We start from the raw sequence: 26,219 nt of genomic DNA, 5'->3' as shown, positions 1-26,219 counted from the left end.
TCCAGCTTGACAAACCATTATTAATGTTATATCCTTATAACAAATTATAAAACATTATTATGAAAACATAAAATCATTTGCACCTAAAAAATCTAAATAAATTTAAAGAAAAGGACATTTTCTTTCGGTAATTAAGAGAATGATTAAATTAATCAATTAAAGGATATAGTTTTTATTTAAAAAATTCCCCAAACTCTCCCATTCTTTTACACGAATACCCCACGTTGTGTGTACACATTTCATTCACGTTTTAGAGAAATTTAAGTCAAGCTATTAATTATTATTGTCTTCTATATAGATGTATTTCTGTTGATGGTTTGTCGCAAGGTGATGTAATGTTACTAAAGTTAACGTATAAAAAAATTTGCATTGATCATTCCAAACAATGAAAGTATAGAGATGCCACACCCAGACAGAACTGTGACAAGCGAATCGAATACACAAATATTTCGAAACTGTACAACCAAGAAACAATTTAAACTTGTTTCCATTGCCACGTGATGTTTGCAGCATGATCCTTAATATTATCCATGATAGCATAGCATGTAATGTAACATGATAAAATACAAACATATAATAAAAATTGCCACCTTGCCAGTTTAAAATGTCTGGATGGGACACAATGTAATGCACAAATTTCAAACCAAAGAAGTAAAAAGAAAATGATAAAACTTCTTCCTCAAAGCCATCATACACATACATATCAGGTCTTTCAGCCACCTAGAATGAGAACCCATTAAATCTTGAAGAAAATCTAACCTTGGTCTCATACATCTAGAAAAGCTGGAAAAAACTTATGGTTAATGTGGAAACCAAGATGCCAATAGAAACAAACTAGACATTTATGAATAACATCTGATCTGTAAAAGTTTTAGTTTCATATGGATCCAAAGAAATGTTCCAGAGATGGAGCACTGAACACATTTGCAGCAGTTCTTTCGGTTTTATAAGGAGATATGTGAAGCTGATACTTGATAAACCTCTGCAACATGATTTTTTGTTAATCATTAGAAGATAACATAAAGTATGGTGATATTGTAGCGTCAATAAATAAATAAATGACGATATGGTTATTGTATCAGAGCATGAAATTGAGATATATAGTAACATACAGCTAACTGAGAGACAATTTCTGGATTTGAATCAATATGCCAATCGGGTTCCAATTGCCGAACAAATGATGACCGTCCATTCTCTGTGCTGCAGAACAGAACCTTCATGTAGGCACCAGACATCAAAATAGAGAACAAAAAGGTTACTATGAAGCACAGGAGAAAAGTAGGCAGTGAGCAGTTTGTTGAACTTGGATATTTAAACAGCATTCGCAAGATACAGAGAAGACAGATACAAATCTAGATTTTGTCAAGTATACTTGTTGCTATTAATTTTGCAACATCTCTCTAATCCCTTTCTTGATTGTTGTACCAACTATAATGGTCAAGCAGATATAATTTTTGAAACAAGATTAGGAGCAGTCATGACTAATGGTTTCTGAATTTCAGGTTTTGAGGACCTATTAGAAGAACACCAAGAAACACGTTACAAATGATGCCAAACTTATTTTATTATTGTTATTGGATAAACTTATAAACTAAGATCACCTAGTCAATACTAATAGTTCTCACCCTTTGGATAAACTTTAAATTAGTATAGATGTACCTTGGAACATCTCTGATCAAGATGTTTGTCATTACAAATTTTAATTGGAGAAAAGTGTTCACTGTCAGAGATTATATTAAAACATTTTTTAATAAAAATGAAAAAGATATTCCCATGTCCATCAACATGTGCACTGCATACAAAAATTTGTTCTCTAAGTGGAAAATACCTGCTTATATTAAAGACTTGCTGAAAGAAAGCTAGCAATGCCACAGCAAGAAGGTAATTAAGTTCAACAAAGAAAAGTAGTGTAATGGTTTTATGCATGTTCACATACCTTGTCCTTGACCAAACCACCTGAAGTGAATACTCCTGCTTCTTCCAAAGCTACAAGAACTCTTTTCTGCAAAAATAGTCATGTATAAAGTATAAATATTTTAATAATTGGTATACTACAATAGGGTGGCAAAAGTATTTGACCTGAAAGAAATTTTATTTTGCACAAAAAACTAACAGCTGAAAGAAATATACAGTCTCAATAAGTTCAACCTAACATTTGCATGATAAAAATAACACTGAGGCCCCCCACTTTATTCCTGCTCTTGTAAGCATCAATCACTTCAATTTCTGACATTACAAAATTCTCACTTCAGCTTTTGACTTTGTAAACCTAATTCACTTTAGTACGTCTCCGCTACATTTTCTGGTGATATATAAGTTAAAGCAAATAACATATTGCTAGAAAAGAACTAAAGTGAATGACATTTCACAAAGTCAAGGACAACAGCGAGGGTTTATTTAGTCTATAAATAACTTTGGTAGTATGAGCTCTAAGATGGACGGATAAGTAGGACAGAGACTAAGAGAAGAGATAATTATAACAATATGTCACATATCTAATGTGTCAACAATGATGATAATTATAACAATATTTCATATATCTAATGTGTCAACAATGATGACCATTGAAGTTTCAAATGCCAAATCCTAGGTTACAAGCAACTATACAATCTCTATTCATTTTACAGAATCATTTGAATGTAAAGAACATTTTGAAAATATAGAAAGATTTTCAACTTATAACGTGACACAATGAGTGACGGGTAAAAACTGAAAAATGACACACCTCGCTTTCATCATCCAGAACCCGTTCCATGAAATATAAATCACAGAATTTTGTTATTTCCAACAATACTTCAATCACAGAGGACCTTACAGTAGCTTGTTTCTGCCAAGAACAGAATGAACCATATTGATATCTTTCTCTGCATTGATGTCGTAAAACAAAAGTATAAAAAAGGACAATTTCACCACCTGAAGCTCCTCCGGACTACTTTCCTCAAGGATCACTCCAAGAAGACGACAAGTTACCTACATAGTACACACACAAAATGGCCACAAAAGTCAAGAAAAACATTGGCCACATTCCAACGTGTATAACTAAGAACACAATCCTGTAACATAAATGTTCCTCATGCCATCAAGAGTCTCAATCCAGTCATAAGATTTATAAAGCGATTGCCCAATATGTGTAAATTTCATGCATATCTAACCTATATAGGTACTGGTAAGCAATCTGATATGGCACATTAATTTAGTTTCAATATCTTAAGATCTAAGGTAGGTAGATATTATGATCACAAGAGATTAATTTCTATAATACCATAACAGCAACAAACTGAGCATGGTACATGTACTAGAACATAAGAGTACCAGAGAGAATATGTGTAATTAATTACCTTTCTTCCTTCACTCAACTTCTGCCTAACTATCTGCCCCAAGGTTGGCTGAAAAAGTTGAGAAAAGCAAGCTTAGAATCGCCATCACGTGCAAAGTTATTAACTCATCCCAACTAGTCTTGCGTAATCCAAAAAGATCCATGCATTGTCGAAACTCTGAAGCATCAAGAAAAGGAAAATGACAAAAACATTTTACCTTGACTGGCTGAAAGAACTCATCTACAACATTTTGTGCCCTTGAATCATCTGAGGGTGAAGAAACATCAGAAGTAACTACCGAGGCATTTGACTGTGTAGTGACTCCAGGATTGCTAGATGAAGCACCTTGCCGCTTTTGCTGCCTCCTTTGAGACCCAGAAGGAGATCTCAACAGCCTCCAAGTGAAAACAATTGCAACAGCAAGACCAGCAACCGCCCCAATAGAGCGATAATCCTAGTACCAAATATAGTCGTACAAGGATTATTCAAAGAAACATGCTCAAAACTCAACCAAAAATAATACTTCGATCGTTATACCATGTAACTTCACTAAAAGAGACAACTAGCAGCATATACGACCCATTATTACCTTCCCAACAGTACTCTATTTTTATGCACCCAAACTAACAATGTTAATAAGACCTATTACGACATATACTATAACACTAGGCCACTATTTTCCATTTCAGCAATAAACATGAACATAAAAACTTATCCTTTCTACCCACACCAAATACAATATTAAGCTAGGTAAAAAAAATAACCCAGTTGAATTTTATCACCAAAAAATAAACTTTGAGTTGAGAATTACACAATCCCGGATCCCAATCATTCAATAAACAATAACGGGGGCACAAAACACACACACACACACGCAACTAGAACTTTCAAACGGATGAGGAACAGGAACAAATAATTACGAATTCGAAAAAGCGACAATCAAAAAAAGAAAATAATTTTATATCAAATCAGATCCAATCGAACAATGGGTCGATAAAAAAAAATTTAAAAGGAAAATTGAGGTTAAAGCAAGGAAGCGGGTAGAGAGAGAAAGAGAGAGAATAGGAATACGAGGTTGTGAATGGAGAGGGAGAGGATATTGGAGATCTTGAAAGTGACGTAAGCTCCGAAGCGTTTGATGAGATGGAAGAGCTCTTGTTTGGAGGAGTCACCGTCACCACTGGAAGCCATGGATTCCTCGAATGGAAGAAACTTCAAATGTTCATATTTCAGATGAAATGAATGAATGAATGTTCCAAATCCTTAAACACAAACAGATTCTCTTTCTTTCTAAGGTTTCTCTGTTTCTGTTTGCCGTCAACGACCGCTATAAGCTGCCGTCAGAGAGAGCTTCCACTTTTGTTCCTAAAATATGTAGCAATATCGATTAGCTGGAGTTTGATCTATCTTGTATTAAATGAGACATACATAAATCAATATTTAACTTAAATAAACAAGTAGTTTAAAACCACTGATTATTAAATAAAAATAATTAAAATTATGTTAAATGTGTATTGAGATTATAATGAAAATATATGGGTAATTTTTAAATAAAAAATTACTTTTAATTTCTTAATTTGTGTTTTTAGAATATTGATTAGTATTTAATTTATTATTATGGTGGCATTTTTTTATTACTTTTAATAACATGATTTTTTTTTTGTTATCATCTTCTGAAATTTGATTTTAGCAATTAAAAATTATTTTTTATTATAATTAAATTAATGTCAACAAACACTTTAACCTGAGTATGACTTGCTTTAAATTTGTGTCATTTTTACCATTTAATTACACTTACTCTTATATTATTTTAGCACATTTGTTTTTTATTTTTATTTTATTATTTGAAAAATATCAAATATAGGTGATGCACAATAAGTACTTTTTTTTTCTTACTTTTATCATTTCTAATTATTTCTTTAAAAAAAGGATTATTCCGCCTATAAATTGAAACTAATAATTTTTAACATTGTTCATGTTTTAAAATTTGTAAAAATTAAATTTTATATATATATATATATATATATATATATATATATATACACACACATTCATAAATAACAATGTATAACAAATATCATCATTGTTTAACAATGATAAAAACATGTATCTTAAAAAGAATAAAAAAAAATAGTTGAATCTTTTCATTATTAAATAATGAATTTTATTTTATCAAATAGGATTACATTGAAGAGATAATACCTTTAAAACTAAGGAGAAATTGTAGCATTAAATTTTTAAATCAAGTCACATAATCTCTATACAACCACATCTAGTAATTTGATATGAAGTGTTAAAATATAAATTGTAAATAAAAATCTCTAGTTTAATATGGAACAAAATTTAAAATTCAATTTAAATTAAATAAAAAAACCAAGTATTTAATGTAAGGGAATTATCATGACTTAATAAGATAAAGATTAACTTCTAAAACACACGCACGTGAGGGGAGAAACATAAATATAACTGTTGTAGCAATTAAAGCCAAATTGATGTACTTCTTATGAATCATACATATCAGTCTCGTACTTTTTCTGCAGGAAGGAAAAAGGTGTCACAAGCTTTGACATGGACATGAAATACAAGAAACGAAATTGGGCCATGAATAATGCAATAATTGCCCAATCATGAAGGGGAAGGGAAGGACTAAGGAGGGCATGGGGCCTAAAATTGACAAACAACCAAAGACTCAGGTTAGTCCACAATCCACAATTTGAGGTGGGGAAGAGCTTCGTTTATCTTCAACTGATATTTCAGCTTCATGGTAATCTATAGCCTTTGGTGACAATTCCCTTTCAATTTTCAGGCCCGTGCCATTGACAATCATCTCTTTTTCTAAGTGAAAACAGTAGCTCTCAAAAACCCGAGAGCTTACCATAACTCTATAATCCAACAGAAAGAGTAATTCCAATTCAAGCTTGTTCAATTCAGCATTGCTCACTCCTCCTATTCTAGCATATACCGCGTTGTTATAATGTCTACAACTCACAAAAGCAAAGAATAAAGCACAATATTAGACAACCTTAAATAAAGGCAACAAAGCTATAGTTTAATTTAAGGATTCATAAAAGTGGAAGTTATAAGAGCCATATTAAGAGAAAACTAACTAAATTAAAAACCGTCATCACTTCATTCAGCTGTGTTGCACAACACCACAACATAAGCAGCATGCATAACATAAATGGTATTGTGATACACTAGCCCTCTTCAAGAAAATTAGTCAATGGAATTTGAAACCATGACCATAACCATAACCAAATTTGGCACGAGAGAAAAATGGGGTAGGGACTCACTCATCATCCAGCATCTTGGAAGCGACCATGACACTGGTAACTAACAATCTGTGCACATTCAAGGATGTGACAAGAGAATCAGGGTGCCGATGTGCCAACCTGTCTATATAAACATAGCCAACCACGAAACATGAAGGGCTACAATTAGTGTATTTGTATATCCTCTCCAGGTACTTAGGTATGCTTATGCTTGGTGCTCTTACGCCATGAAATGCATTCAAGCTCTTCCCGACTCTTACTGAGCCAATGCTCAGACCATCTAGCTGCTGGTTTAGGACATCCACGAGCTTTTCATTACGAGCAACCAACTTTTCTAACGTGGAAGACAGCACAGAAAGCACTCTCGGCAAGTTCAGCTCGGCCGGGCTTGTTTCCGGCTGCAGCTGCCGGCTATGGTTGCTGTATTCACCTGTTGTTAACATTTAGGCCATCGCGGGGGTTTCACCAGAGGAAGATACATCTATTAATGCTCATGGTTGCAATTTGAGTGGTTAAAGGCTAAGAGGGCGTTAACTAGAACCCTGCTTGTTATCTAGTTTGGAGGAACCACTCACTATATGGCTGAGGTGTGTGGCTCTATCACTAACGATGTTTAAAGATTGCGATTGAAAGTTTAGCATCCTTTTCTTTGGAAATCTCGAGCCACTAATATTCTTTAACATGGGTCCCCACCTATAATATGTGGCTTGTCTTAGGAAAAAAACAAGCGATGCCTAAGAATATACAGTCTGGCAACGTGAACGTGGCATGGCTGGTTCGTGTGTAAACAAAACTGGAGGTCCGTCTTCGTACCCTGCAAATTCTAGGCCCCCACGAAGGACATTTTAGAGGCATAAATGTCGAAACAGTGATTAAGTCATTACATAATAGCGTTACTTCAGCTGGTTTATAATGGTATAAAATGATGGCTACTGGCCAAAAAGCAAGGGGAAAGTCCAATTTTGCTGGTGTTGGCTTGTAGAATTGGTAAAGGATGTGCCATGCAGCCAACTTTCAACCCAGATAGACTATCAATACTACTATATTTAAGGCTTGTTCCGTTATACGATATCAGATTTTTCAGAACGTAATGAACACCTGAGAGATACTGTGGATACAACTGGTCTCCATATATAAACGATGCTATTAACCAGAAGGCTTGATATACATGATATAATTGTTACCGTGTAGGACAAGATATTACTTAAGAGCACAGGAAGAATAGACTGTTCTTTTTGTGAATAAAGAATGACATTTATAACCGAAGGGAAACCAATGGAATGAACAAAAGGAATGGAGACCCCCTATCATCAAAACATTTGAAATATACCTTGTATGACAATGGCAAAGCATCATACTGTTCTCTAGCCTATACACTGTGGTTAATGGAATGAAGTAATTTCTCTTCATCATTTGAGATTTCACCCATTGCGAGCTGTGGGTATGATTTGGAATTCATCTTGTTCCACTCATTTTCAACCCGGAAAAAGATCCACTGGAAGCGGCGGAAAATCTCCAAAGCAGCAATTATGAACACTGTGAAGTAATTATGACGAAGATGGGCAGACAGCTTATATGTCCATGTGCAACGCAAAATCAGATTGCTTCCAATCACCCAAAAGTAAACCTGTATGCACATATAAAATACTTCAGCACACCGAGGAAACAATCTATTCTTTCATTTCAGTTCTCCACTGTACTTTTCTTTCTTCTTTTACCATGCGGGTTTTCACAAATTCAGAAAACCAGTCAGAATCACACATTATAAGATTATACGCATAAGAATTAAAAGTTGTTGATTAAACCACTGATTGATTAATCAACAATCAATGGTTGATTTAACCATTGATTAATCCATTACACATGAAATTGGCCAACCTTTATCCAATTTTAAAGGCAATGAATAGATTGAATAGATTTTGCCTGCATCACGAAGGCTCATCGACTTCTTATTGTGGAATGAGGAATCCGTGGCCTAGTTAAAAACTTCAAAATTGCAAATTTTTTCCTTTAAAATTGTAAAATATACCTGGCCTTCACACACACAAAAACTTCTCTCAAAAACCCCCGAGTCTGTAAACTTTTATAATTTGGTCTCTTTAATACCATTTTTCTAACTCCATTTCCATCTATGTGGCCAAGAACTGTTCAAGGCACAGTCACCAAGTCTTGTGAATTTTTTACCTTGACAAATCAATATAAATGATAAATTCAAGAGAAGAAAACTACTGAACTCAAACTATTTTCATTGACAATCCTTACCCATCTCCTTCCATGTAACATATGTGAGAACAGATGTGGCTTGCTGAACTTGAATATTCGAGTGAATCCACTGCCAAAAGAGAAAGCAATATTTGTATGAAAGCATGTCACAGGACACTCATCAGATCAAAATAAACACTAGCCTCACTTCTGGGAATAAAAGCAACTTCTTCCATTTTTAAAGGTGATTGGCTAAGATATAACAATCGACAGTAGAATCTACATCTCTACAGATAGGAAGAAGCTTAGTTCAGAAGATACAAAAGTGCTTGTAGGACAAACATTTGGCATACCTTAGGTCCCAATCTCGAGTCACATCCCAGTAGAAAGAGTATGATGAGTTCACAACACTTGACAGAAGCCAGAGAGGCCTATAAAAGTTTGTCCACCTATCAGGGAAGACGTGATATTTAAGGGCAGAAAGAAAAATCACAGGCACTGCTGTTGAATATTTTAAAGCTGAAACCATAACGAAAAGAAATGAACATCAGTGCAAAGCAGTAAACCATCTGTTTGAAAAATATGATAAGTTGTTCATTAATAATTAAATAATTTAATCTTCAATGAAAACAAAATATAAAGAATGGCAGCTAAAATGCAAACAGAAAAGTATAATTTTATGCACAATTGGTCTAAAAAACTTGAATACGACAACTTAAATTTTTGACAAAATCTCAATCCCAATATCATATGAAATCTGAATTAGAAAATTAATGAGAAGTCTTAAAATGTTCCTCTTACAAACAACAAAAGAAAGAAGCAACATACAGAGGGTAGTTAGTCCTTAACACAAATTTGTATGTTTCTTTCTTATTTCATTTGTTTTATCTTTATAAGAATAGTACAGCTTTTTTTTTATTATCTTTACAATTTGGATATACCGCCACATATTATGAAAATTCAGCAAAAATGTCTTGTTTTATATTACAAGTCACAAACAACGACCAATGATCAATAACAAAAATCCATACATCATATTTGGTTCAAAACAAGCAAGCATAAAGACCTTTTGAAGGACAGCAGAAAAACTATATCATGCACGAAAGATCAAATCCAATCTAGGTAAAAATGTCCAAAGTTCACCAGATTAATTTTTATTAGCTTAAAACATATGCACATCCCAATGATTACACAACAAGGAGAATATAAAATATTATTAACACAATATATTAAGAGAATTTCAAACAACAGAATATGCTCAGAAAATCTGACATAGTGACATTGCATTTAAGCTGAATAATAGAGGTAATAACAAATGAAGTCCTAAACAGTTGGAAGCAAAACATGCAAAATAGACAGGAATAAGCACTAGATCTTAAATTGTGAATGATACTAATTTGGCAATCAACGCAAACACCATTTTGTGATAAATACCAAATATACCCAAAAAACTCAATTTCTACATTAATATAAAATCAATTCATAAACTTGCAAAAATTTCGATGACAAGTCATACAATACAAGTTATAAAAAGGAAACAAAAAAGGGTTCTTACCATTCAGAAGAGTAGTTTTCTCTCCAGTATCTTTGTACTGCCGGAGACACTGGTTTAAGCGGAAAAGATAAGGCAAAACAAGAACTAAAGGGATTGCAACAGAGTGACTGCCACAAACAGAATCAGCTTCTAACCAAGCAATTGTGGCAACCTACAAAAATTTAAAAAGTACATTCCCTACTTAGTGAAATGAACCATCCGCAGTAAGGAAAAAACTAAATATACAAATCCAAAAGTCTATATGTTAATCGATAAGTTCTATGGGAACAGAGAACTGTAAGCAGGATCAAAATTGTAATTGTAATCAAGTTACAAATCTCAATATTACAGAATCAAATGAACTGATTTAGCTTTAGAATTTTTTTTAATGAGATCAAGGAGACTTGTTCCATCATCCCAATGCTAAACAAAATGAATTCATCATACACTAGAAGTTGATCAAATTCTACCATAATCAGAATAGGGAACTCAAATTACTCAAAAATTTGTAAACTATATACTTCAAACTGACAATAGAAGGCATCAACCTCAATCTATAGGAACCAACCTGTCGATGGACCATTCTACATACTGAACGCTCCAAATCAGAAAAGACCTGCATAAAATTGCAATCATAATCAAATTAAAATAGTAGTGCATTGATAGAAAATAAGAAGTTAAAATTTATATCAACAAATAATGTCAATTTTAAATTCTCAGGTCATGTCATTTGTGTGTCAGTGTTGGACCTCAATTTGTAATAATAAATGAAAGTAAATGCAGACAAAAGTATACATATTTAGATCCACAAATAAACATAAACCTAGGCTAAAAATCATTGTTAACAGAAATCAATAATAAAGATTAACATGGGATAGGAGGACAAAGATATATCTACAGAAATATAATATTGGAAAGGAAGCAGACCTTTGCCATGGAAGTTAAAATATCAGCCAAGAAAAAATCGGAGAATGATATCACCTGTTTTCATGCAAATAAAAAATGTTAAATCATATTCAAGCCTAGGTCCAACAAGATACTAAACGCATCAACTGATAAGGTTTAAAGTAAAGCAAGGGAAAGGTTTAGGCTAAAATATCAAGTCTTAAGGATCTGAAAAAAATATAGAACAAGAATAAATCTCTTATAATTTTAAAACAGCAATGGCAAGGAAATATCATAGAAAGGTTCAACAGGGTGCCTCTTCAAGGGTTTCTTTGTGCATGTGAAATTATATGTTGTGTACAGTGTACACTAACTATGTCATTGATTGATGACACCTATCAAGAAAAAAAACTGTGAGAAGGTCATTAATTGTTATGAATAACTTATTATTTATGATACAGAGTCTTGCCAGCATTTCTCCCCACTTGATTACACCTATAACAGCATGTATGTGAGCATCTGCATTGCAATCATCTCATCTAATCCACTAACACTGGTGGCATGCTTTTTTAATGGCTGCCAAGTGGGGGAGAGGGAGTTGCATGGATACTTCTGTTATTTTATGAAAACTGAATGAATAGAAGAAGCAAGGGAATAAGTTCAATATGACTGTAGAATTCTATGTTCATGCTTATATATCTTCCTGGTTATGCATGGCATATATATAAGTCAGACGCTAAAAAAGTGTCAACTATTTTAAGTGTAGCACCGCGAGACCTAACACAATACTTCCAAATAAGAGTAAACTTGCCTGTACCGGGAGAACTATTCGCCAGAGTGTCCTTAAGAAGTAATATCTAGGTGAAAAATAAAAGATATCATAGGGGAATATCAAAACCATTACAACAGCAGCATATAAGAGCACCTGCAGAAGAGTACAAGGAAAACTTAAAACACTTCCAACAAGACAAAAAAGGAAGCACAGAAATGGAATTAAATGTTCATCAATCATATCCAAAGCAATGAACAAAAATTAATATGTATTTACAAGTTATTTTTCAGGTATGAGGATTAACCTGAAAGTTATACTGACTATATTTTTCATTGCTGTAAGGTAAATGTCTTATTTACACCTTGGGTGGTTCAAATAAGCAGAAACTGCCATCTAACAATAAAGAATTCAACTTAAGAAATCCATTAAGTAACCATTAGGAAGATTTTTAAATCAAAATATCTAATGTGATGCTCAGGAAGTAAAAATAATTACAATAAAGGTCCTCCCTTCTAGTCCCCACACCAGTAAACAAATGAGATGTGATGGAGCTATTAATACCATGATCAGCAATAAACCCTATCCCAGTTGAAGTACATCTTTTTGTATGCAACATAATCTTGGCCATACATTATTTTCTTTGGTGTTTTTTCTCTTCACTGAACTATGGTCCCCATCCCAGTCTAACGACATGAGCTTCTTAATAAATGATTAAACTAATATGCAGAGCACTTTGCAGATGCATCCCAGTAACAAGAGCAGTAGTCATTGCTAAAGATGTTTTGCAGTGCACGGGTCCTTTAGATGGGTTAATCATAAACTTATTGTTATTGTTGAATCAAAAGCATGAAAAAAAATACAGTGAAATAAAATACTTTTGTAAAAAGGAAAATACTACAATACTGAATTGAAAAAAGTGATAACCAAGCAAACAAAATTTAAAGAATAACTAGTGCAAGTGGATGCATCTATTACACTGGTTGCGATGCAGCATATGAGACCTCTCCATGAGAATAAAGATAAATATATGCTGTCATACTGGTTGGAACAATAATTGTCATCCATGTGGCACACTGCAACAACCAACAGAAAAATTTTAAAATCCTAGTCAATCATTTGAGACTAATTATTAGAAAATGGGAACAAAGAAATTATGTAAAAAAGAGAAAAATAAAGTATTAGAATAATGGGTGAGAACAAAAGACATAAGATTTCCCAGTTTAGTAATACACTAACAGTAATTGAAGGCAAAAGAAATTCCAAAACTAAAATAAAGATTATAGGGTGATAAAAACAAAATTACTTACAGCAAAATTAGTACACAGATTGATCATTGCATTCCTACATCTATTCCAGAAAAATGAGGGTTCTTTAGTTTGGCAGAAAAAAGGAATAATGATTGCATTCTAAACTATCATCCCATAAGGAATCCCTATGCCCTCCTAGAGATGTGGGCATGGTCATTCTTTGCAAGCTGAATGAACTCATGTTGTTTTGTTTCCATATTTATCTTTGATGGTTACAATTATACACAAGATTCCATTCAATGCTTATTTCATGTCCTAAGCATGAAAACAAAATGGACAAGTATAAAAGTACCATTGTGCAAGTCCAAGCAAACCAAATATCAAAACAAATATGGTTTCTCTATTCTAATTCCCAAGTCATGTCACTACCATTTTTATTCCCCTTATGATCCTGAAAAAGCTAATTTGCATGTACCAAACAAGGCATAAGTCAGAGTGATGAGTTGATACCTTCCATATTTCTCGGTGAGTCAGATGATTTTGATCAAGATCAAATATTTTTGCATAATTGACTCCACCCTGAGCAAAAAACCATAAATTGATTCCCCACAGCCACACCATCAAAGCCTGAATACAAAAATGAGATGAGAGACAATGATAAAACAAATAAGGTGAGTAAAATTTTAAAAAATAGTATTTTAACCTCCTTGATTCCTGATGCAAACAGATATATCCATGCATGCACAGAGTGACATGCAGATGTTGCAGATTGACATAGTCATGGGGGCAGGGTGTGACTCACCGTAAGAAGAAGAGGGTTAAAATACAAAAATGCTTCATATAGAAATAAATCCCGCTTGTCTGCACTCATTCTCATGACAGAATCCCATCCAATCTGCAATTTTTGAACACAGCAAATAAGATTGTGGCAATATGATGAAATCCTTAAGGTAAGGGCATACTACCTCAATCTCACACCCCACGGAGGAGTTGAGGAGAAATGTTGCAGGGAGAAAATATTACTGACCTTGCAACAGATGAAGCCCCACATAAGGAACAAGAGTACCTGGACATCCTTCTCAATAAGATTGTAGAAAAATAAAAAATAGAAGGAAGCAAACAGCAGCAAGTGCACATTTGGGACTATACTCATAAATTATGTCAATCAACCCCAAAATTTTCTCCCAAAATAATCAAATACAAAACAGCTCGACAAGAATGAAAGGAACATTCCACTCCATCATTAAGTTCATCCTACAACTTTTGAATTCATTCAAATGACAACTCCAAATACATTATGGGAAAAAACAAAACAAAAAAGAAGTTTCAAAGCTATAAGCTAAAGCAATGTAAAAACCTTGAATCTCAGCAACAAAATGGGCGAGGGCATTATTGCAGCTGCACTCACTGGTATTGTACCACTCTTTGAATCAGCTGCCTCCACGGGATGCAATAAACCTTCCTCAACACCATTTTCCACCTCATTGTCATCTGGAAATAGCAAAAACTAAAAGTTGTATTATATTGCTAGAACCTCAAAAGCAGCATATGAAAAAGTTAAAATAGCAACAGATGCAGCCAAGGGACATATAAATGAAGTTACCAAGATCATAAACAACAGGTCTGCTCCCAGATTTGCGTAAGTGTGGACTATGAGCGGGAATGGCAGCGCCTCCAAACATAGATGAAAACACAAACAGCAATTCTCTTGTACTAATACCCTTATTCCAAATCTTCTAACAACCTATCAATACGCAAAATTTAAAAATCAATTAACTAATTCATCTATACTTTACCAAATTCAAACTGAGTAGATCAAAGAAACGACTCTTACTAGCCACAATAAGCATTGCCTAACACATATTTATCTATCACGATTCATGCATGAGCGACATTGTAAAAAGCACAAAATGAAATTCGTGCATGAAAATGTTGATCCAAAAAAGGAGGGAGATAATATAGATATAAAGCCAAATCGAACCGAACAGAAAGAAATCGAAAGGAATGGAGCGTCAATTAACGGATGAATTGATTTGTTTGCGCGAATTGGCGTGGTGGTGTGGCTGGGTATCTGACATGGTGGAAAAGGGTTAAGATTGCGAGAGACCAACCAATAACCATTACCAAGCACATCAAACGCGTAATATTTGGATTGTCGCCAAAAAGGACCGATATTGCAAATTTTTAAAGTTTAGATTATGTCCATCCATAATTAATTGAAAAATTCCCATCATAAATTTTAGCATATAAAGATTCAATTCTCTCTTAATCGTTCTTTATGTAGATTGATTCATTTGTGAATTAACATTTATGTTATAAGTTTCAGTCTTGTTTTTTAAATAAGAATAGTTTTAAATTTTATGTTTTATTAAATCATGTAATTTTTAAAACTCAATATTAAATTTTATATTTATTTAATTTTTTAAATACTATTAATTAAATTAAATTTATACATTAACTTTTTTTGCTATTAATTTATACATTTCCTTTAAAATATTGGCATAGTTCAAGATAAATATATTTTGTAACACAAGTAATATAGATTTATGTATCACGTTTCAGTCTTTGTTCTTGATAATGAGATTACAGTGTGCTTGGACGATGCTCTTAAAAAAAACGGATGATTCAAACTATAAATTTTATGTTGTGTAAAATTAAGATTAGATGTATAAAAAAAAATTAAATTTGTTGTTTAGATACAAGCTATAAAATTTAAAATAAAGTTTATTATAAATCTATCACTGAAATATTATTTAATATAAATAATTAAACATTTTAAGTATAATAATATAATTATTATTTTAAACCACAATTCAATTTAGTTAGTCTGTTATGTTTTACTTTTTTCAGCCTATTTTGACACCTCAAGGGATTAAGATTGGGTTGGGTTGAGTTTGAGAAAACTTTAATAGAAACCAATTAGATAGATCATGTTGCATCTGGTTGATTTTTTATGATGCTTTGTGTATAACTAAAATCAAATTAATTCAAATTATTACGTCATTCAATAAGGTGGATGTTTAAGTTGGATCAAATTTGGTCTGTGTGAAATTAATTATCTCAATTTAACCAAGCTTTTATTATTTTTACTTGACCTAACCTATTTTTTAAGCTTTAAATTAAGTAGGTTAGTCGATTCATGCGCCGATTTACTCAATCCATTAATCCAATGCCTAACTTCACCTCCAATTTTCAATGTAGAATACATAATTGTTGGAGTATTTATTAAAAATTTTGAAAATTGACTCAACTTAATTATTTTGTAATTTTATGAACCTATTAGATAATTAGCAATTTTTCTGTGCACTGCATATGTGTTATCAAATTAAATCATTTAAAAAATGAAAAATATATTATACTAATATTTATAAATTTTATAAATTTAAAAAATAAAAAATAATTTTATTATTAATAATAAATATTATATTATATTAAATAAAAATAAATTGTAAATATAAATTAATAATTAAAAAATAAATACATGATAAAGAAAAATTACTTGAGACAACGAAAAGAACCAATTTTTAAAATATTTTTGTTTAAAAATATTCTTAAAAATACTTCTATTTAAAAACACTCTTAAAAATATTCTAATTCAAATCAACACTCATAAATTATACATAGAAATTAATTATAATTTAAATTATTAAAAGGCCTTATAAGATTAAAAAAATGAACTAATACTTAATAGGGTCAGATCTGATTTCAAACTCCAATAATATGATCAATTCCTTTTATTTCACGTTGTTGTGGTAGCAAGGAAAGCTAAAACAAATAGACTAACTATTGTTAACTTGACCACTTCAAAATTGTAGTTTAAAAATGTAATATATAATTTTTTTATTACACATTATTGCGTAATTTTATAAATTTGGATAAATAAACAAAAAGATAGTCAAAATGAAAATTAATAAACCATTGATGGGAATGTAGCCTTCCATATGTATTGTGGAACTCACAAGTGACAACATGCGGAACCTTTGGACATGCCATGTTATTGTTCATCTTATCTTACCTCTTCAGCACTCCATTAAGACCTATGACACAATCTATAATGCTATTTAGCTTTAAGTTGAAGAATTGTCTTCATCACGTTGACAAGACTAATTAAGAACATTTCTTTCCCCCTTGTAAGATGGAGTCTCTACTATCCCTCACATGCACCACTTTTGAGGTATTTCCACTCGTTTGTGCTTGTAAAGAGAAAAATAAACAAGACCCCTAATATTTTTCTCTCTAAAGAGGAAAAATAATTAGCAAGAGAACAAAAATTTAAAAGCACATTTATCAAGACAATTAATTTGACTTTTTCACTCTTATCTTATAGGTAATAAAAATAAATTATCCATAATATCTTAGATATTTTATTTGCACATTTGTTTTCTATTATACTAAACAGAGAAGATAAAATATTAACTTCTTTTTCTCACTTTCTCTCCAATTAAACAAATATAAAATTATTTCACTCTTATCTCATTTTTCTCTCTTTGTTTTCTTTCACATCAATTTCCTTTTCTCTCATTTTATTTTACTACAACCCAAGGAACCATTCTTTGTTTTTCTTGTTAATAACTATCGGAGTAATAGTGTGACAAAGCAATGGTGATTATCAGCAATCCATTTTAGTGAGCCCAATTGTTCAAACGTCTCTATTCCTTGGATTTCGAAAGATCACAAAAAAATAAATAAACAGTAAAGACGATTATATTTTTATTTTTCATAAACTCTTCTGAAAATCAAGTCTATGCATGCATGACCCGAGTCCCAACTTAATGATCATGTCGAGTACGACGAGGATTACACTGTGCAGCTTTCTGGGCCAACGTATTCGTTTCCTGAGCAAGTTGGGCTTAGCCCAATTGTTTAAAGAAAATAAAAAATGTTCTCGATAACAACCAAAATTTCACAACAAAACTCAAAAATTATTAAATGACCATATCATATATTATCTTAAAAAAATAAAAATAGGTTTAATTGCACCTTTCATCTTTATACTTTAATGTAGGCATGATTTTAGTCTCTTTAATTTTAATTGTTCATGTTTAATTTTTAAAAAAATTTACTCTAAAATTGTGGACCTTTATTACATTTTTTTACAACCAACCAATTAATCGGTTTCAGGTTTGTGTTTTATTGGGCAATGACACTTGGTGAAAGTTAACCCACAAAATCAAAATTCTCTTACCTCAAAAATCCGAAGTCTATGTGGCTCCTCTTTCTGCCTCTACTACACACAAAATCAAAATCTGTTTCCTCGTTGTTTCCACATATCTCGCTATAACATTGTGACTCAATAATATTTTTAATTGCATTTATTCACACCAAAAGCAGTGTCCGAGTAAAACTGCTTAAATATTTATACCAAAAACAATGGCTGAAATTTTCCACCACAATCCTTTCCATATCAGCCAAACGAATCTATTTTGAGGCTTTCGATTTGCCATGTGACACAATACCCAACAAAGAAAACTTGAAAATAAATAACCATCGTTCATGTTACTATGTCAGCTCATGCTGTCTCTACCCTTAACCTTTATACCTTGCTAGTTCCTGCTATCTGAATACACGTACTTCCACTTCTGAATCTGCACTTCCCTTTCTTGTCTCATTCACGTTCATGGATAGAAACCCCGCATTGTTTTAATTGTGTTTGGTAAGGTTAAAGCTCACTCTTTTATTTCATGTCTGTTACATTCTCTACACATATCATTAATGGGTACGTTAGTGTGGGATGAAAAATGTTCACGTAAATTGTTTTGCATGTTTGGCTTTTCTTTGTTTGCATTAAATTTTGAAGGGAAAAAAGGGGTTTTCTTCTTCGAAAATGATTGAGGACAACTTCTAATCGAGTCCTTTACTTATATTTTTAATATTTTTATGATGCATGTGTATAAGAAAAGATAAAAAAGAAAAATAATTATACTAAGCGTTAAGTTTTAGATGTTTGAATAAAACCGTTTCCTATTTTGTCACTAAGATGGTTTTTTTTTTCTTTGGTTGGAAATGACAAGGGGGTAGGAGCAATGTGGTTCAAGTTGGAGGGTTAGAATGAACAAAACTGAATTCCCTCCATAAGCTATGTTAAGAGTTTAGTTTAGCTGTGATGGATAACTATTAACCAGTGACATTGCAGGAGCATGGAACCTCTATGTGAGTTTTGTGGGATTGTGAGAGCTGTGGTTTATTGCAAGTCAGATTCTGCTTGTCTTTGTTTGCAATGCGATGACTGTGTACACTCTGCCAATTCTTTGTCTCGAAGGCATTCGCGTTCTCTCCTCTGTGATAAGTGCAATTCTCAGCCAGCAATGTTTCGTTGTATGGATCATAAGTTGTCTTTGTGCCAAGGTTGTGACTTGAACCCAAATAATTGTGCTGTATTGGGACATAGGCGCCTTGCATTGAATTGTTAAACTGGTTGTCCTTCTTTGGCCGAGTTTTCTAGGATTTGGTCCTTTGCGTTTGATGTTAATGGGTCATTTGGTGGTTGGGAATCACATAGTACTTTGCCTAAAAGTGATAGCTGCACAAGCAAACGTTTGGAGCAACCTGATCATAATGGTGGTTCGTTTGGATCATTGGTGAGTGACAAATTGGATGAAATGGAACCTTGTGTCAGATATGAACCTTGGATGGAACAACCTTCCACCATTCCTTCGAATCCATGTTACACCCCGTATTGCAAAGACCAAACATTTTTCTTTCCTGAAGACTCAAACCAGCCAAAGGTATTGCCTTCTACTAGTTTCATTTTGGTTTGCAACATACATGCGCATTACTTATAAACTTTTGATAATGCATTATTGATTGGCATGTAATTAGTGTGTTTCATTACATCCTCCATTTAAAAACATCTGTTATTTAAGTAATTGCACCAGAATTAAGAAAGGTCGAATAAGTCCTCATGTATTAGTCTTCAGAAGTGACAAAAAGTGGTTAAAACGTGCACTATAAGTTGTGAGCTGTCTTCATATTTGATCAGTTTTATCACAACACTCTGTTGTCCTTAACCAAAGCTGATACAAGCTTTTTATTTTATTTTTTACCTCAAATTACTTGCAGGGATGTGCAAATTTCAATGATCTTGGAATTCATGATGGGAATGATCTCTGTGACGGTCTCAATGTGGACAATGTTCAACTAAATTTTGAAAGTGCTGATGACATATTTGGCAGCTCTCAAGTTGCCACAAGATTCAACCTTGAGGATGGAGGAATGGACTGTCTATTGATGGATAGAACCATATCAGTAACAGAATCTAATAGATTTATTGAGAGTGCCATGGAGGTTCTCCCTCGAGCTTATTTTTTTATTCTCCTCTATAAAATTCCTCATTGATATAAAGTTTATCAGTATTGTACAAAACTAATTGTCACCCGTGGGATTGTTTTTAGGCATCATCATCATCAGTCCAACAAGATTGTGTGACTTTTCAATCATCCACGGCTGGTGGTTCAGCTAGTGTGATGCAGACCATCAGCAGTAATGCAAATTGTGCACTTTTGAACCCTAGCAGCAATAGAAGCATCGATCTGGGATTTCCTCAGGGTCAAGTTCATTCAAACATACCACTTCAATTACCAAACATAACTGGTGAAAGTAGTGCTAATGAATATCAAGACTGTGGGTTATCGCCAGTGTTTCTTCCAGGCGAATCCCCCTGGGAATCAAATTTGGAGGGCACATGCCCACTAGCAAGGGATAAAGCTAAAATGAGATACAATGAGAAAAAGAAAACTCGAACGTATGTGCTTTTAATTCTAATTTGCGTAACTTTCATGACAAATATTATTCAAGTTGACATGCATCCACTAACATAGGTTTAAGTCTAGAAGTACCTGTAAGTCTAGAACTATTTTTATATTTTCTTTTTTCTGCTGCATTCATGACAACAGCATATTGAAGTTTATTGTGTTAATGCTAATAATACTGGTGGAAAACATAAATAATGGGAATTGTGTGCTAGCACATTTAGCATCTAAATCATGTTCAAGGATAAACAAATATTTATAACACATTATATGGAGGACGATGAACTTCTAAAATTTTTGGAGGATCAACCGGAAAAGATGCTTCAATTTTGAATCATTTTCTGAATTAGGTAGAGAGAACATATTCTACATTATGTAACTCTACCAGAATATGTTCTCCTGCTTCATTATGATCCAATATTTGAAAGGTTCTTATTAGTTGTTCAGATTTCATACATTTTACTTATTATAACAAATTTTGCTGATTTCTTACCTGCAGGTTTGGTAAGCAAATAAGATATGCTTCTCGCAAAGCAAGGGCTGATACAAGGAAACGTGTGAAAGGTAGATTTGTTAAAGCAGGTGAAGCATATGATTATGACCCTCTTGTGACAAGGGATGTCTAAGCATATCATCTGCAATCGCTGTCCTCTTCATGCAAGATATGGTTCTGACAGGTAAGGCGGTCCCTGGTCATTGTGAATACATTGTTTTATTGCCAATTCTTAATCAACATAAGTCTTGTTTATCTTATGATAGTGGATAAAATTTTAATGCAGCCAAATAATTATTCGAAACTTGACTACTTAGGTGATTGATACTGATCTATTAAAGCATCTAACTGGTTAGTATTAGAAGATAAGTAAGAAGGGCTTGCATGTATGCCTATATATTGCATTTAATTATATGTAGGAACTATAAGAGGTAACGGGCATGGCATGAGACATAGAGAAGCAGGAGGTGTATACAGATTTCAAATCGCATCACAGTTATTGTCAATTCAGACAAAAACAGAGGATTTGATAAATACCACTTTATATATCAAACAATATTTAAGTAAAAAATATTTATTTCAGATTAACATCCATGTGGTCCTGAAATATTCCTGTAGTTCCTAATTTGTTACCCTTTGCATCTCTGCTGTCTGACAAATAAGATTAGACTTTTTATTTCATAAAAGTTAGTTTTAAAGATAGCATATAGTTTCGCCTCTTCCATTCTTAATTTTAAGGTAGTTTTTTCATAAATAATCTTTTCTGTTTTTTGTTGACATTTGGATTTTATTATTCTATTATTTTCAGGCCTAGATTTTCCTCCTTGCTATAAGAGGAGATGTGCATGGTGATCCATCCTGAATTTCAACAGGTGATATATTGTGGGAGTCTCTGAGCCAAAATGTTTTATATATACACTATCTAGTAAAGAATGAAAGGGAAACTGGTGTTTGGCAAGCAACCATAGCCACCCTCTTGTTTTCTGCTTCCAATTTATTTGTTCCTCCCACCTTCACATGACCATACTCCATGGTGTCTCAAGTCATTGTCCAAGGACAGCAACACTGTGGAAACTCTCATTATTCCATGTTCATCAGAATAGTGAGCATGGTCAACTGTGGATTGAGATAATGTTTTTATTGACTTGATAGAAGAAACGTCACCTGCAGCAATCATATGCATCTTTGACAACCTTCCTACTGCCTCAATTATGTCAATTGTTACAGTGCTCGATATTCTCTTTATAATTGTACAAACTTGCCTTATTTCGAGGGATTTCTCCTATGAAACTAAAGATATTAATGACTACTTTCTTGTTTTTCCCAAATCCAAAGAATAACCATCAATGATAGTCCCTCTGTTACTGTTCATTAAATTTTGTAGAATGTATGCTATAAGAAAGAAAATGTTAGCTTACTGTTTTGAGTTGTTTAATATTAAAGTAAATAATTGTGTGAAACGATAGTCCGTATAATGTTTTTACAGTACCAATCCTGCTTGTTTACATGGACATCTGTGAGATGTGATTTTGATCTTCGAACATGGAAACATAGAAAATTATTGATTTAGGTTTATGGTTGAATTACTAAAAGCATTGTAAGCTGGAAGCTTCTTTTGACAAGGAATAATATAGTCTAATGGAATTGAGCTGAGAAATAGCTTTGTTATTTTAGTGACTGGCGGAGTGCCGGTAAATATAAATTATGCAACAATCACATTGAGTTGTCATACCATGCATGAGAATCTTGAATTTCTCCATATCTAAGATACTTAAATATTTTATATAACTTACGAGCAAGTATTTGTTCCTTCATAGTTTTTACTCTTACAAGGCGGAATCAATGCAAAAAACTGGTCAGTTGGACAAAAAAAGGAAAAGGCTAACAAAAAGAGAGAGAGAGAGAAAAGGAATCGGTGAGATGTCTGGCTGATGTTTCGTGTTGCTTGATACTTAGGTTACCAAATCCATGGATTGTTATATGAAACTTCCACGTGGTTGGATGTATTTATTTTATTCACAACAAACTGTTATGAAGTTTGTCAACGATATAATATTCCCTTATTTTAAAGATTGATACAAATTATGACATGATCATCCATGTTCGAGAGACAATACTTACAACAATAGCAATTACTCTTAGTAGTTTAATTAAGCATATAAGTTTATGACATGGTAATAATAATTGCAGTATGAGATGCCAGGAACTACCATGACATACATTAGATATATCATCTTATAATTATACATGCTAACATAGTATAACCTATTTGAGGCCAGAAATTCGTTTCACTGCTGTGGAATCAGCTTAAGATAAAAGAACCATAGAAGTTAAATTTCAATTAGCTACATTTAGCATAAGTTAAGGAAATCTAAAACATTACACATACCTTCCTTCTATTGGATCTAGTTGTATTAGCAACTTCTTCTTTTTTTCTGAGCCATGATATTATATAAAATACATTTGCTCACTATATTTTCTATCACAGAAGATCATCTAAAGAGAAATTAAGAAAAAATATGGAAGTTAAAGAAGCATGGAAGGGTTATTATGCATTCTTGAACACTTTCTGTGGGTTCTTCTGTGGTTAGGAAGGTTTCCTATGGCCCAGCTTATGTTGGCTGGAAGAACCACCTCTATTGAAGCTCCAATGAGATATCTTCTTGTAAGGTTCTGACAAGTGTTGCAAAGAAAGCACCTAATATGCCTAAGGGCCAAAAAGTTGGCACCATGAACCCCTTTATCACATTCTCCACACAAATATGCATCATCAGCTTGGCAATACAATGAAGCTTGTAATCCGCACAGCTCACAACATGTAGAACCGCTGGTTGCACCAGATGAAGCTCTCTTTTTATGTGGCAAGCTGCTGCAAAAACCATGTTTTTCTCCTCCTGTACCCTTGCACATATTTAGAAGTTCTATTTGATGATGATAATAATAATAACAAAGCTTGGTGCGTGGTACTTGGTGTTTTTCTGAATAAATGGTGTAGCTTTGGGTTATGGGAAGATGAATAAAAGCCTTTTTATAACAAGTCATCAGCATGAATAATATTTCTATGGATGAATGCTACTAGACAAGGACATGGGTGGAACTGTGTCACGTAATCACACGTGTCAGAATATTAACCGATTTGTTTTTTTTCCAATGGTGCCAAAGGGTCAATTTAGTCATCAAAGAGGGAGAAAGAATTTGTGATTCCACTTGTTTTGACAAAATAGAAAAAGGAAAGAAAAAGAAAAATAGGTAACGTATGATTAAGCTTTAAGCTTCATCAGATGCTTGAAGGGTTGTTATGAGCCATAATTTGTGTTGTTGAGTGGTTAGCAAGTCAATTGAGGTGCTAAGAAGAAAGGTTTATTGTATGGTCTAGAATTAGCACCTTTAAATTTGTGACCCACCAGAGCCCATTTGGTTGCACGTAAGGCCACTTGAAATGGAAACTGATTGACTTGTTGGTATTGGTTGAGAACTTGTGTGGTTTTGTACCCTTTTTTTGTCTTTCACGGTTGGACCAAAAACCTATTGAAGTGTTACTTTTGCAAAGCACACGAGAAAAACAAGGTCCCTGTCCCTATATTGTTCTTGAGGGTGACATATTAGTCCACATGTATGGTTGAAACCTTAGGAGCATCAGCTAGCCCATTACTTCTCACCAATATGAGTTGGTGATTCCAAAGAAACACAAAGTTGATGGACAAGGAAGAATGAAATATGATTGGGTTTTATTTGCTGACTTTCTAAGTGTTTTGCTTTGAATTCTAACCGTTCAATTGGCAGAACAAGCAACAACCTTGCAGAATAACTCTAGTGATGATAGCTAACAGGTTATTTGCAAGATGATTAAGGTTTTAATTATGGATCTAGAAAATTCTCATATTCCCTTTCTCCTCTCCCAACCACCAAACAAAAAAGTAAATTGGCAGAACAGACAACCACTAAAGAGCCAATCAGATTAGATATCAAGTAATAAAATTTAAGTCATTGAATGAAAAAGGGAATTGTTTCTGATGTTGTACCAGTTGGGAGAGAAGTAAACTTTTCCACTTAACTATTATTATTCAAGGTGATTGAGTCAATTTATTATGACTTGTAACTATCAGAATTCGAATTGTACTGCAATTTTTATTTTGAAAAGGACTCTCTTATTTTTTTTCCTAAAGTAATTCATTTCATAAAAATGAGGTTGGAAAGGCCTATTTTTTGGTCTCATTGAGAAAATCTTAAGAACAGAGTTATGGGTATGGAGTATGGATGTCGTGCGCCTCCATATGTCACATAGGCCACACAATTTCTGGCTTCAAAGTCTCAAGTAATGCTTTAAATCGTCGCTATTTGGTTAGAATGAGTAATACTCGCATTTCGTTGCGTGTACCCTGGGGAAGCATATTCAATGGATTTGAACTTTTAAAAGATCGCATACTTCCAATCAATGATTCATCAAATTCAAATGGTCTTCGTATTAGTTATGCTCTTATTAAAAAAAATCCTATCGATACTCATTACCAAATATTAATCGAATAAGTCTTGTCTGCTTTAACATGTTAACTCAGTACAATTTTAGAGACAGAGATATCTCTTACAATTTTGCTTCTTCTTTTCTAGTAAGGTTAGAATTTTTGTCATTGGGCCATGTGTAAAGCTATGCAAATGATTCTATTTTTATTTTATTGTGAACTCTGTATATGAAATTACCAATTGACTTAATCCAATCACATCGGTCAACTTAAGCCCACACTCTTAAAT

At 33.1% G+C, this 26,219-nt stretch overlaps 4 protein-coding genes across 6 annotated transcripts; 1 reads left to right on the top strand and 3 right to left on the bottom strand.

Moving 5' to 3' along the window:
- Positions 1 to 398: 398 nt before the first annotated feature.
- LOC113853710 (peroxisome biogenesis protein 22) lies at positions 399 to 15,339 on the bottom strand. Of its 2 annotated transcripts, XM_027484257.1 has the most exons (19): positions 15,064 to 15,339; positions 14,833 to 14,973; positions 14,032 to 14,720; positions 13,740 to 13,856; positions 12,958 to 13,055; positions 12,022 to 12,135; positions 11,253 to 11,306; positions 10,894 to 10,941; positions 10,347 to 10,497; positions 9,145 to 9,310; positions 8,852 to 8,921; positions 4,389 to 4,682; positions 3,535 to 3,771; positions 3,339 to 3,386; positions 2,914 to 2,970; positions 2,726 to 2,827; positions 1,937 to 2,002; positions 1,113 to 1,214; positions 452 to 982 (listed from the first exon to the last, which is right to left on the bottom strand). In XM_027484257.1, exons 12-19 carry the CDS (start codon positions 4,506 to 4,508, stop codon positions 878 to 880), a joined length of 837 nt encoding a protein of 278 aa, XP_027340058.1. In that variant the 5' UTR covers positions 4,509 to 4,682; positions 8,852 to 8,921; positions 9,145 to 9,310; positions 10,347 to 10,497; positions 10,894 to 10,941; positions 11,253 to 11,306; positions 12,022 to 12,135; positions 12,958 to 13,055; positions 13,740 to 13,856; positions 14,032 to 14,720; positions 14,833 to 14,973; positions 15,064 to 15,339; the 3' UTR covers positions 452 to 877. The 2 variants fall into 2 exon arrangements, with proteins under 2 accessions (XP_027340059.1, XP_027340058.1); XM_027484258.1 differs by lacking the exons at positions 8,852 to 8,921; positions 9,145 to 9,310; positions 10,347 to 10,497; ... (6 more) ...; positions 14,833 to 14,973; positions 15,064 to 15,339 and having other exon boundaries at positions 399 to 982; positions 4,389 to 4,727.
- On the bottom strand, positions 5,704 to 7,175 carry LOC113853711 (cyclin-U1-1-like). Its single transcript, XM_027484259.1, has 2 exons — positions 6,611 to 7,175; positions 5,704 to 6,295 (listed from the first exon to the last, which is right to left on the bottom strand). Exons 1-2 carry the CDS (start codon positions 7,030 to 7,032, stop codon positions 6,007 to 6,009), a joined length of 711 nt encoding a protein of 236 aa, XP_027340060.1. The 5' UTR covers positions 7,033 to 7,175; the 3' UTR covers positions 5,704 to 6,006.
- Positions 5,805 to 15,386, bottom strand: LOC113853709 (SPX and EXS domain-containing protein 1-like). 2 transcript variants are annotated; one of them, XR_003502688.1, is made up of 15 exons: positions 15,064 to 15,386; positions 14,833 to 14,973; positions 14,587 to 14,720; positions 14,257 to 14,295; positions 14,032 to 14,124; positions 13,740 to 13,856; positions 12,960 to 13,055; positions 12,022 to 12,135; positions 11,253 to 11,306; positions 10,894 to 10,941; positions 10,347 to 10,497; positions 9,145 to 9,310; positions 8,852 to 8,921; positions 6,611 to 8,216; positions 5,805 to 6,295 (listed from the first exon to the last, which is right to left on the bottom strand). XR_003502688.1 is itself a non-coding variant. In XM_027484256.1 (14 exons), the coding sequence occupies exons 1-13, from the start codon at positions 14,909 to 14,911 to the stop codon at positions 7,959 to 7,961; spliced, it is 1,419 nt and encodes a 472-aa protein (XP_027340057.1). In that variant the 5' UTR covers positions 14,912 to 14,964; the 3' UTR covers positions 6,186 to 6,295; positions 7,920 to 7,958. The 2 variants fall into 2 exon arrangements, 1 of the variants encoding a protein (XP_027340057.1); XM_027484256.1 differs by lacking the exon at positions 15,064 to 15,386 and having other exon boundaries at positions 6,186 to 6,295; positions 7,920 to 8,216; positions 14,833 to 14,964.
- A 3,980-nt stretch (positions 15,387 to 19,366) lies between these two features.
- LOC113856390 (putative zinc finger protein CONSTANS-LIKE 11) lies at positions 19,367 to 21,603 on the top strand. The gene is given in 4 exon segments (XM_027488187.1): positions 19,367 to 19,954; positions 20,283 to 20,513; positions 20,621 to 20,970; positions 21,477 to 21,603. Coding segments are annotated over 4 exon segments (1,296 nt in total).
- The last annotated feature ends 4,616 nt before the right edge of the window (positions 21,604 to 26,219 follow it).

The sequence above is a fragment of the Abrus precatorius genome, unplaced genomic scaffold (genome assembly GCF_003935025.1).
Source record: "Abrus precatorius isolate BTA unplaced genomic scaffold, Abrus_2018 Scaffold11, whole genome shotgun sequence".
Classification (NCBI taxonomy): Eukaryota; Viridiplantae; Streptophyta; class Magnoliopsida; order Fabales; family Fabaceae; genus Abrus; species Abrus precatorius.
The sequence above is the reverse complement of the archived record's forward strand: the minus strand, read 5'-3'. Positions and strand labels throughout refer to the sequence as shown.

Bases quoted from the DNA above. Each gene is read 5' to 3' on its own strand.
- LOC113853709 (XM_027484256.1), bottom strand. From the start codon at position 14,911: ATGTTTGGAGGCGCTGCCATTCCCGCTCATAGTCCACACTTACGCAAA. The intron at 14,721-14,832 runs GTAACTTCATTT...TGCTATTTCCAG, and splicing joins ACCTGTTGTTTATGATCTTG to ATGACAATGAGGTGGAAAAT. The intron at 13,857-14,031 runs GTGAGTCACACC...TTTTGTATTCAG, and splicing joins TTAACCCTCTTCTTCTTACG to GCTTTGATGGTGTGGCTGTG.
- LOC113853710 (XM_027484257.1), bottom strand. From the start codon at position 4,508: ATGGCTTCCAGTGGTGACGGTGACTCCTCCAAACAAGAGCTCTTCCAT. The intron at 2,828-2,913 runs GTGGTGAAATTG...TGTTCTTGGCAG, and splicing joins GTAGTCCGGAGGAGCTTCAG to AAACAAGCTACTGTAAGGTC. The intron at 983-1,112 runs GTATGTTACTAT...ATCATGTTGCAG, and splicing joins AAATTGTCTCTCAGTTAGCT to AGGTTTATCAAGTATCAGCT.
- LOC113853711 (XM_027484259.1), bottom strand. From the start codon at position 7,032: ATGTTAACAACAGGTGAATACAGCAACCATAGCCGGCAGCTGCAGCCG. The intron at 6,296-6,610 runs GTGAGTCCCTAC...TGTGAGTTGTAG, and splicing joins TCCAAGATGCTGGATGATGA to ACATTATAACAACGCGGTAT.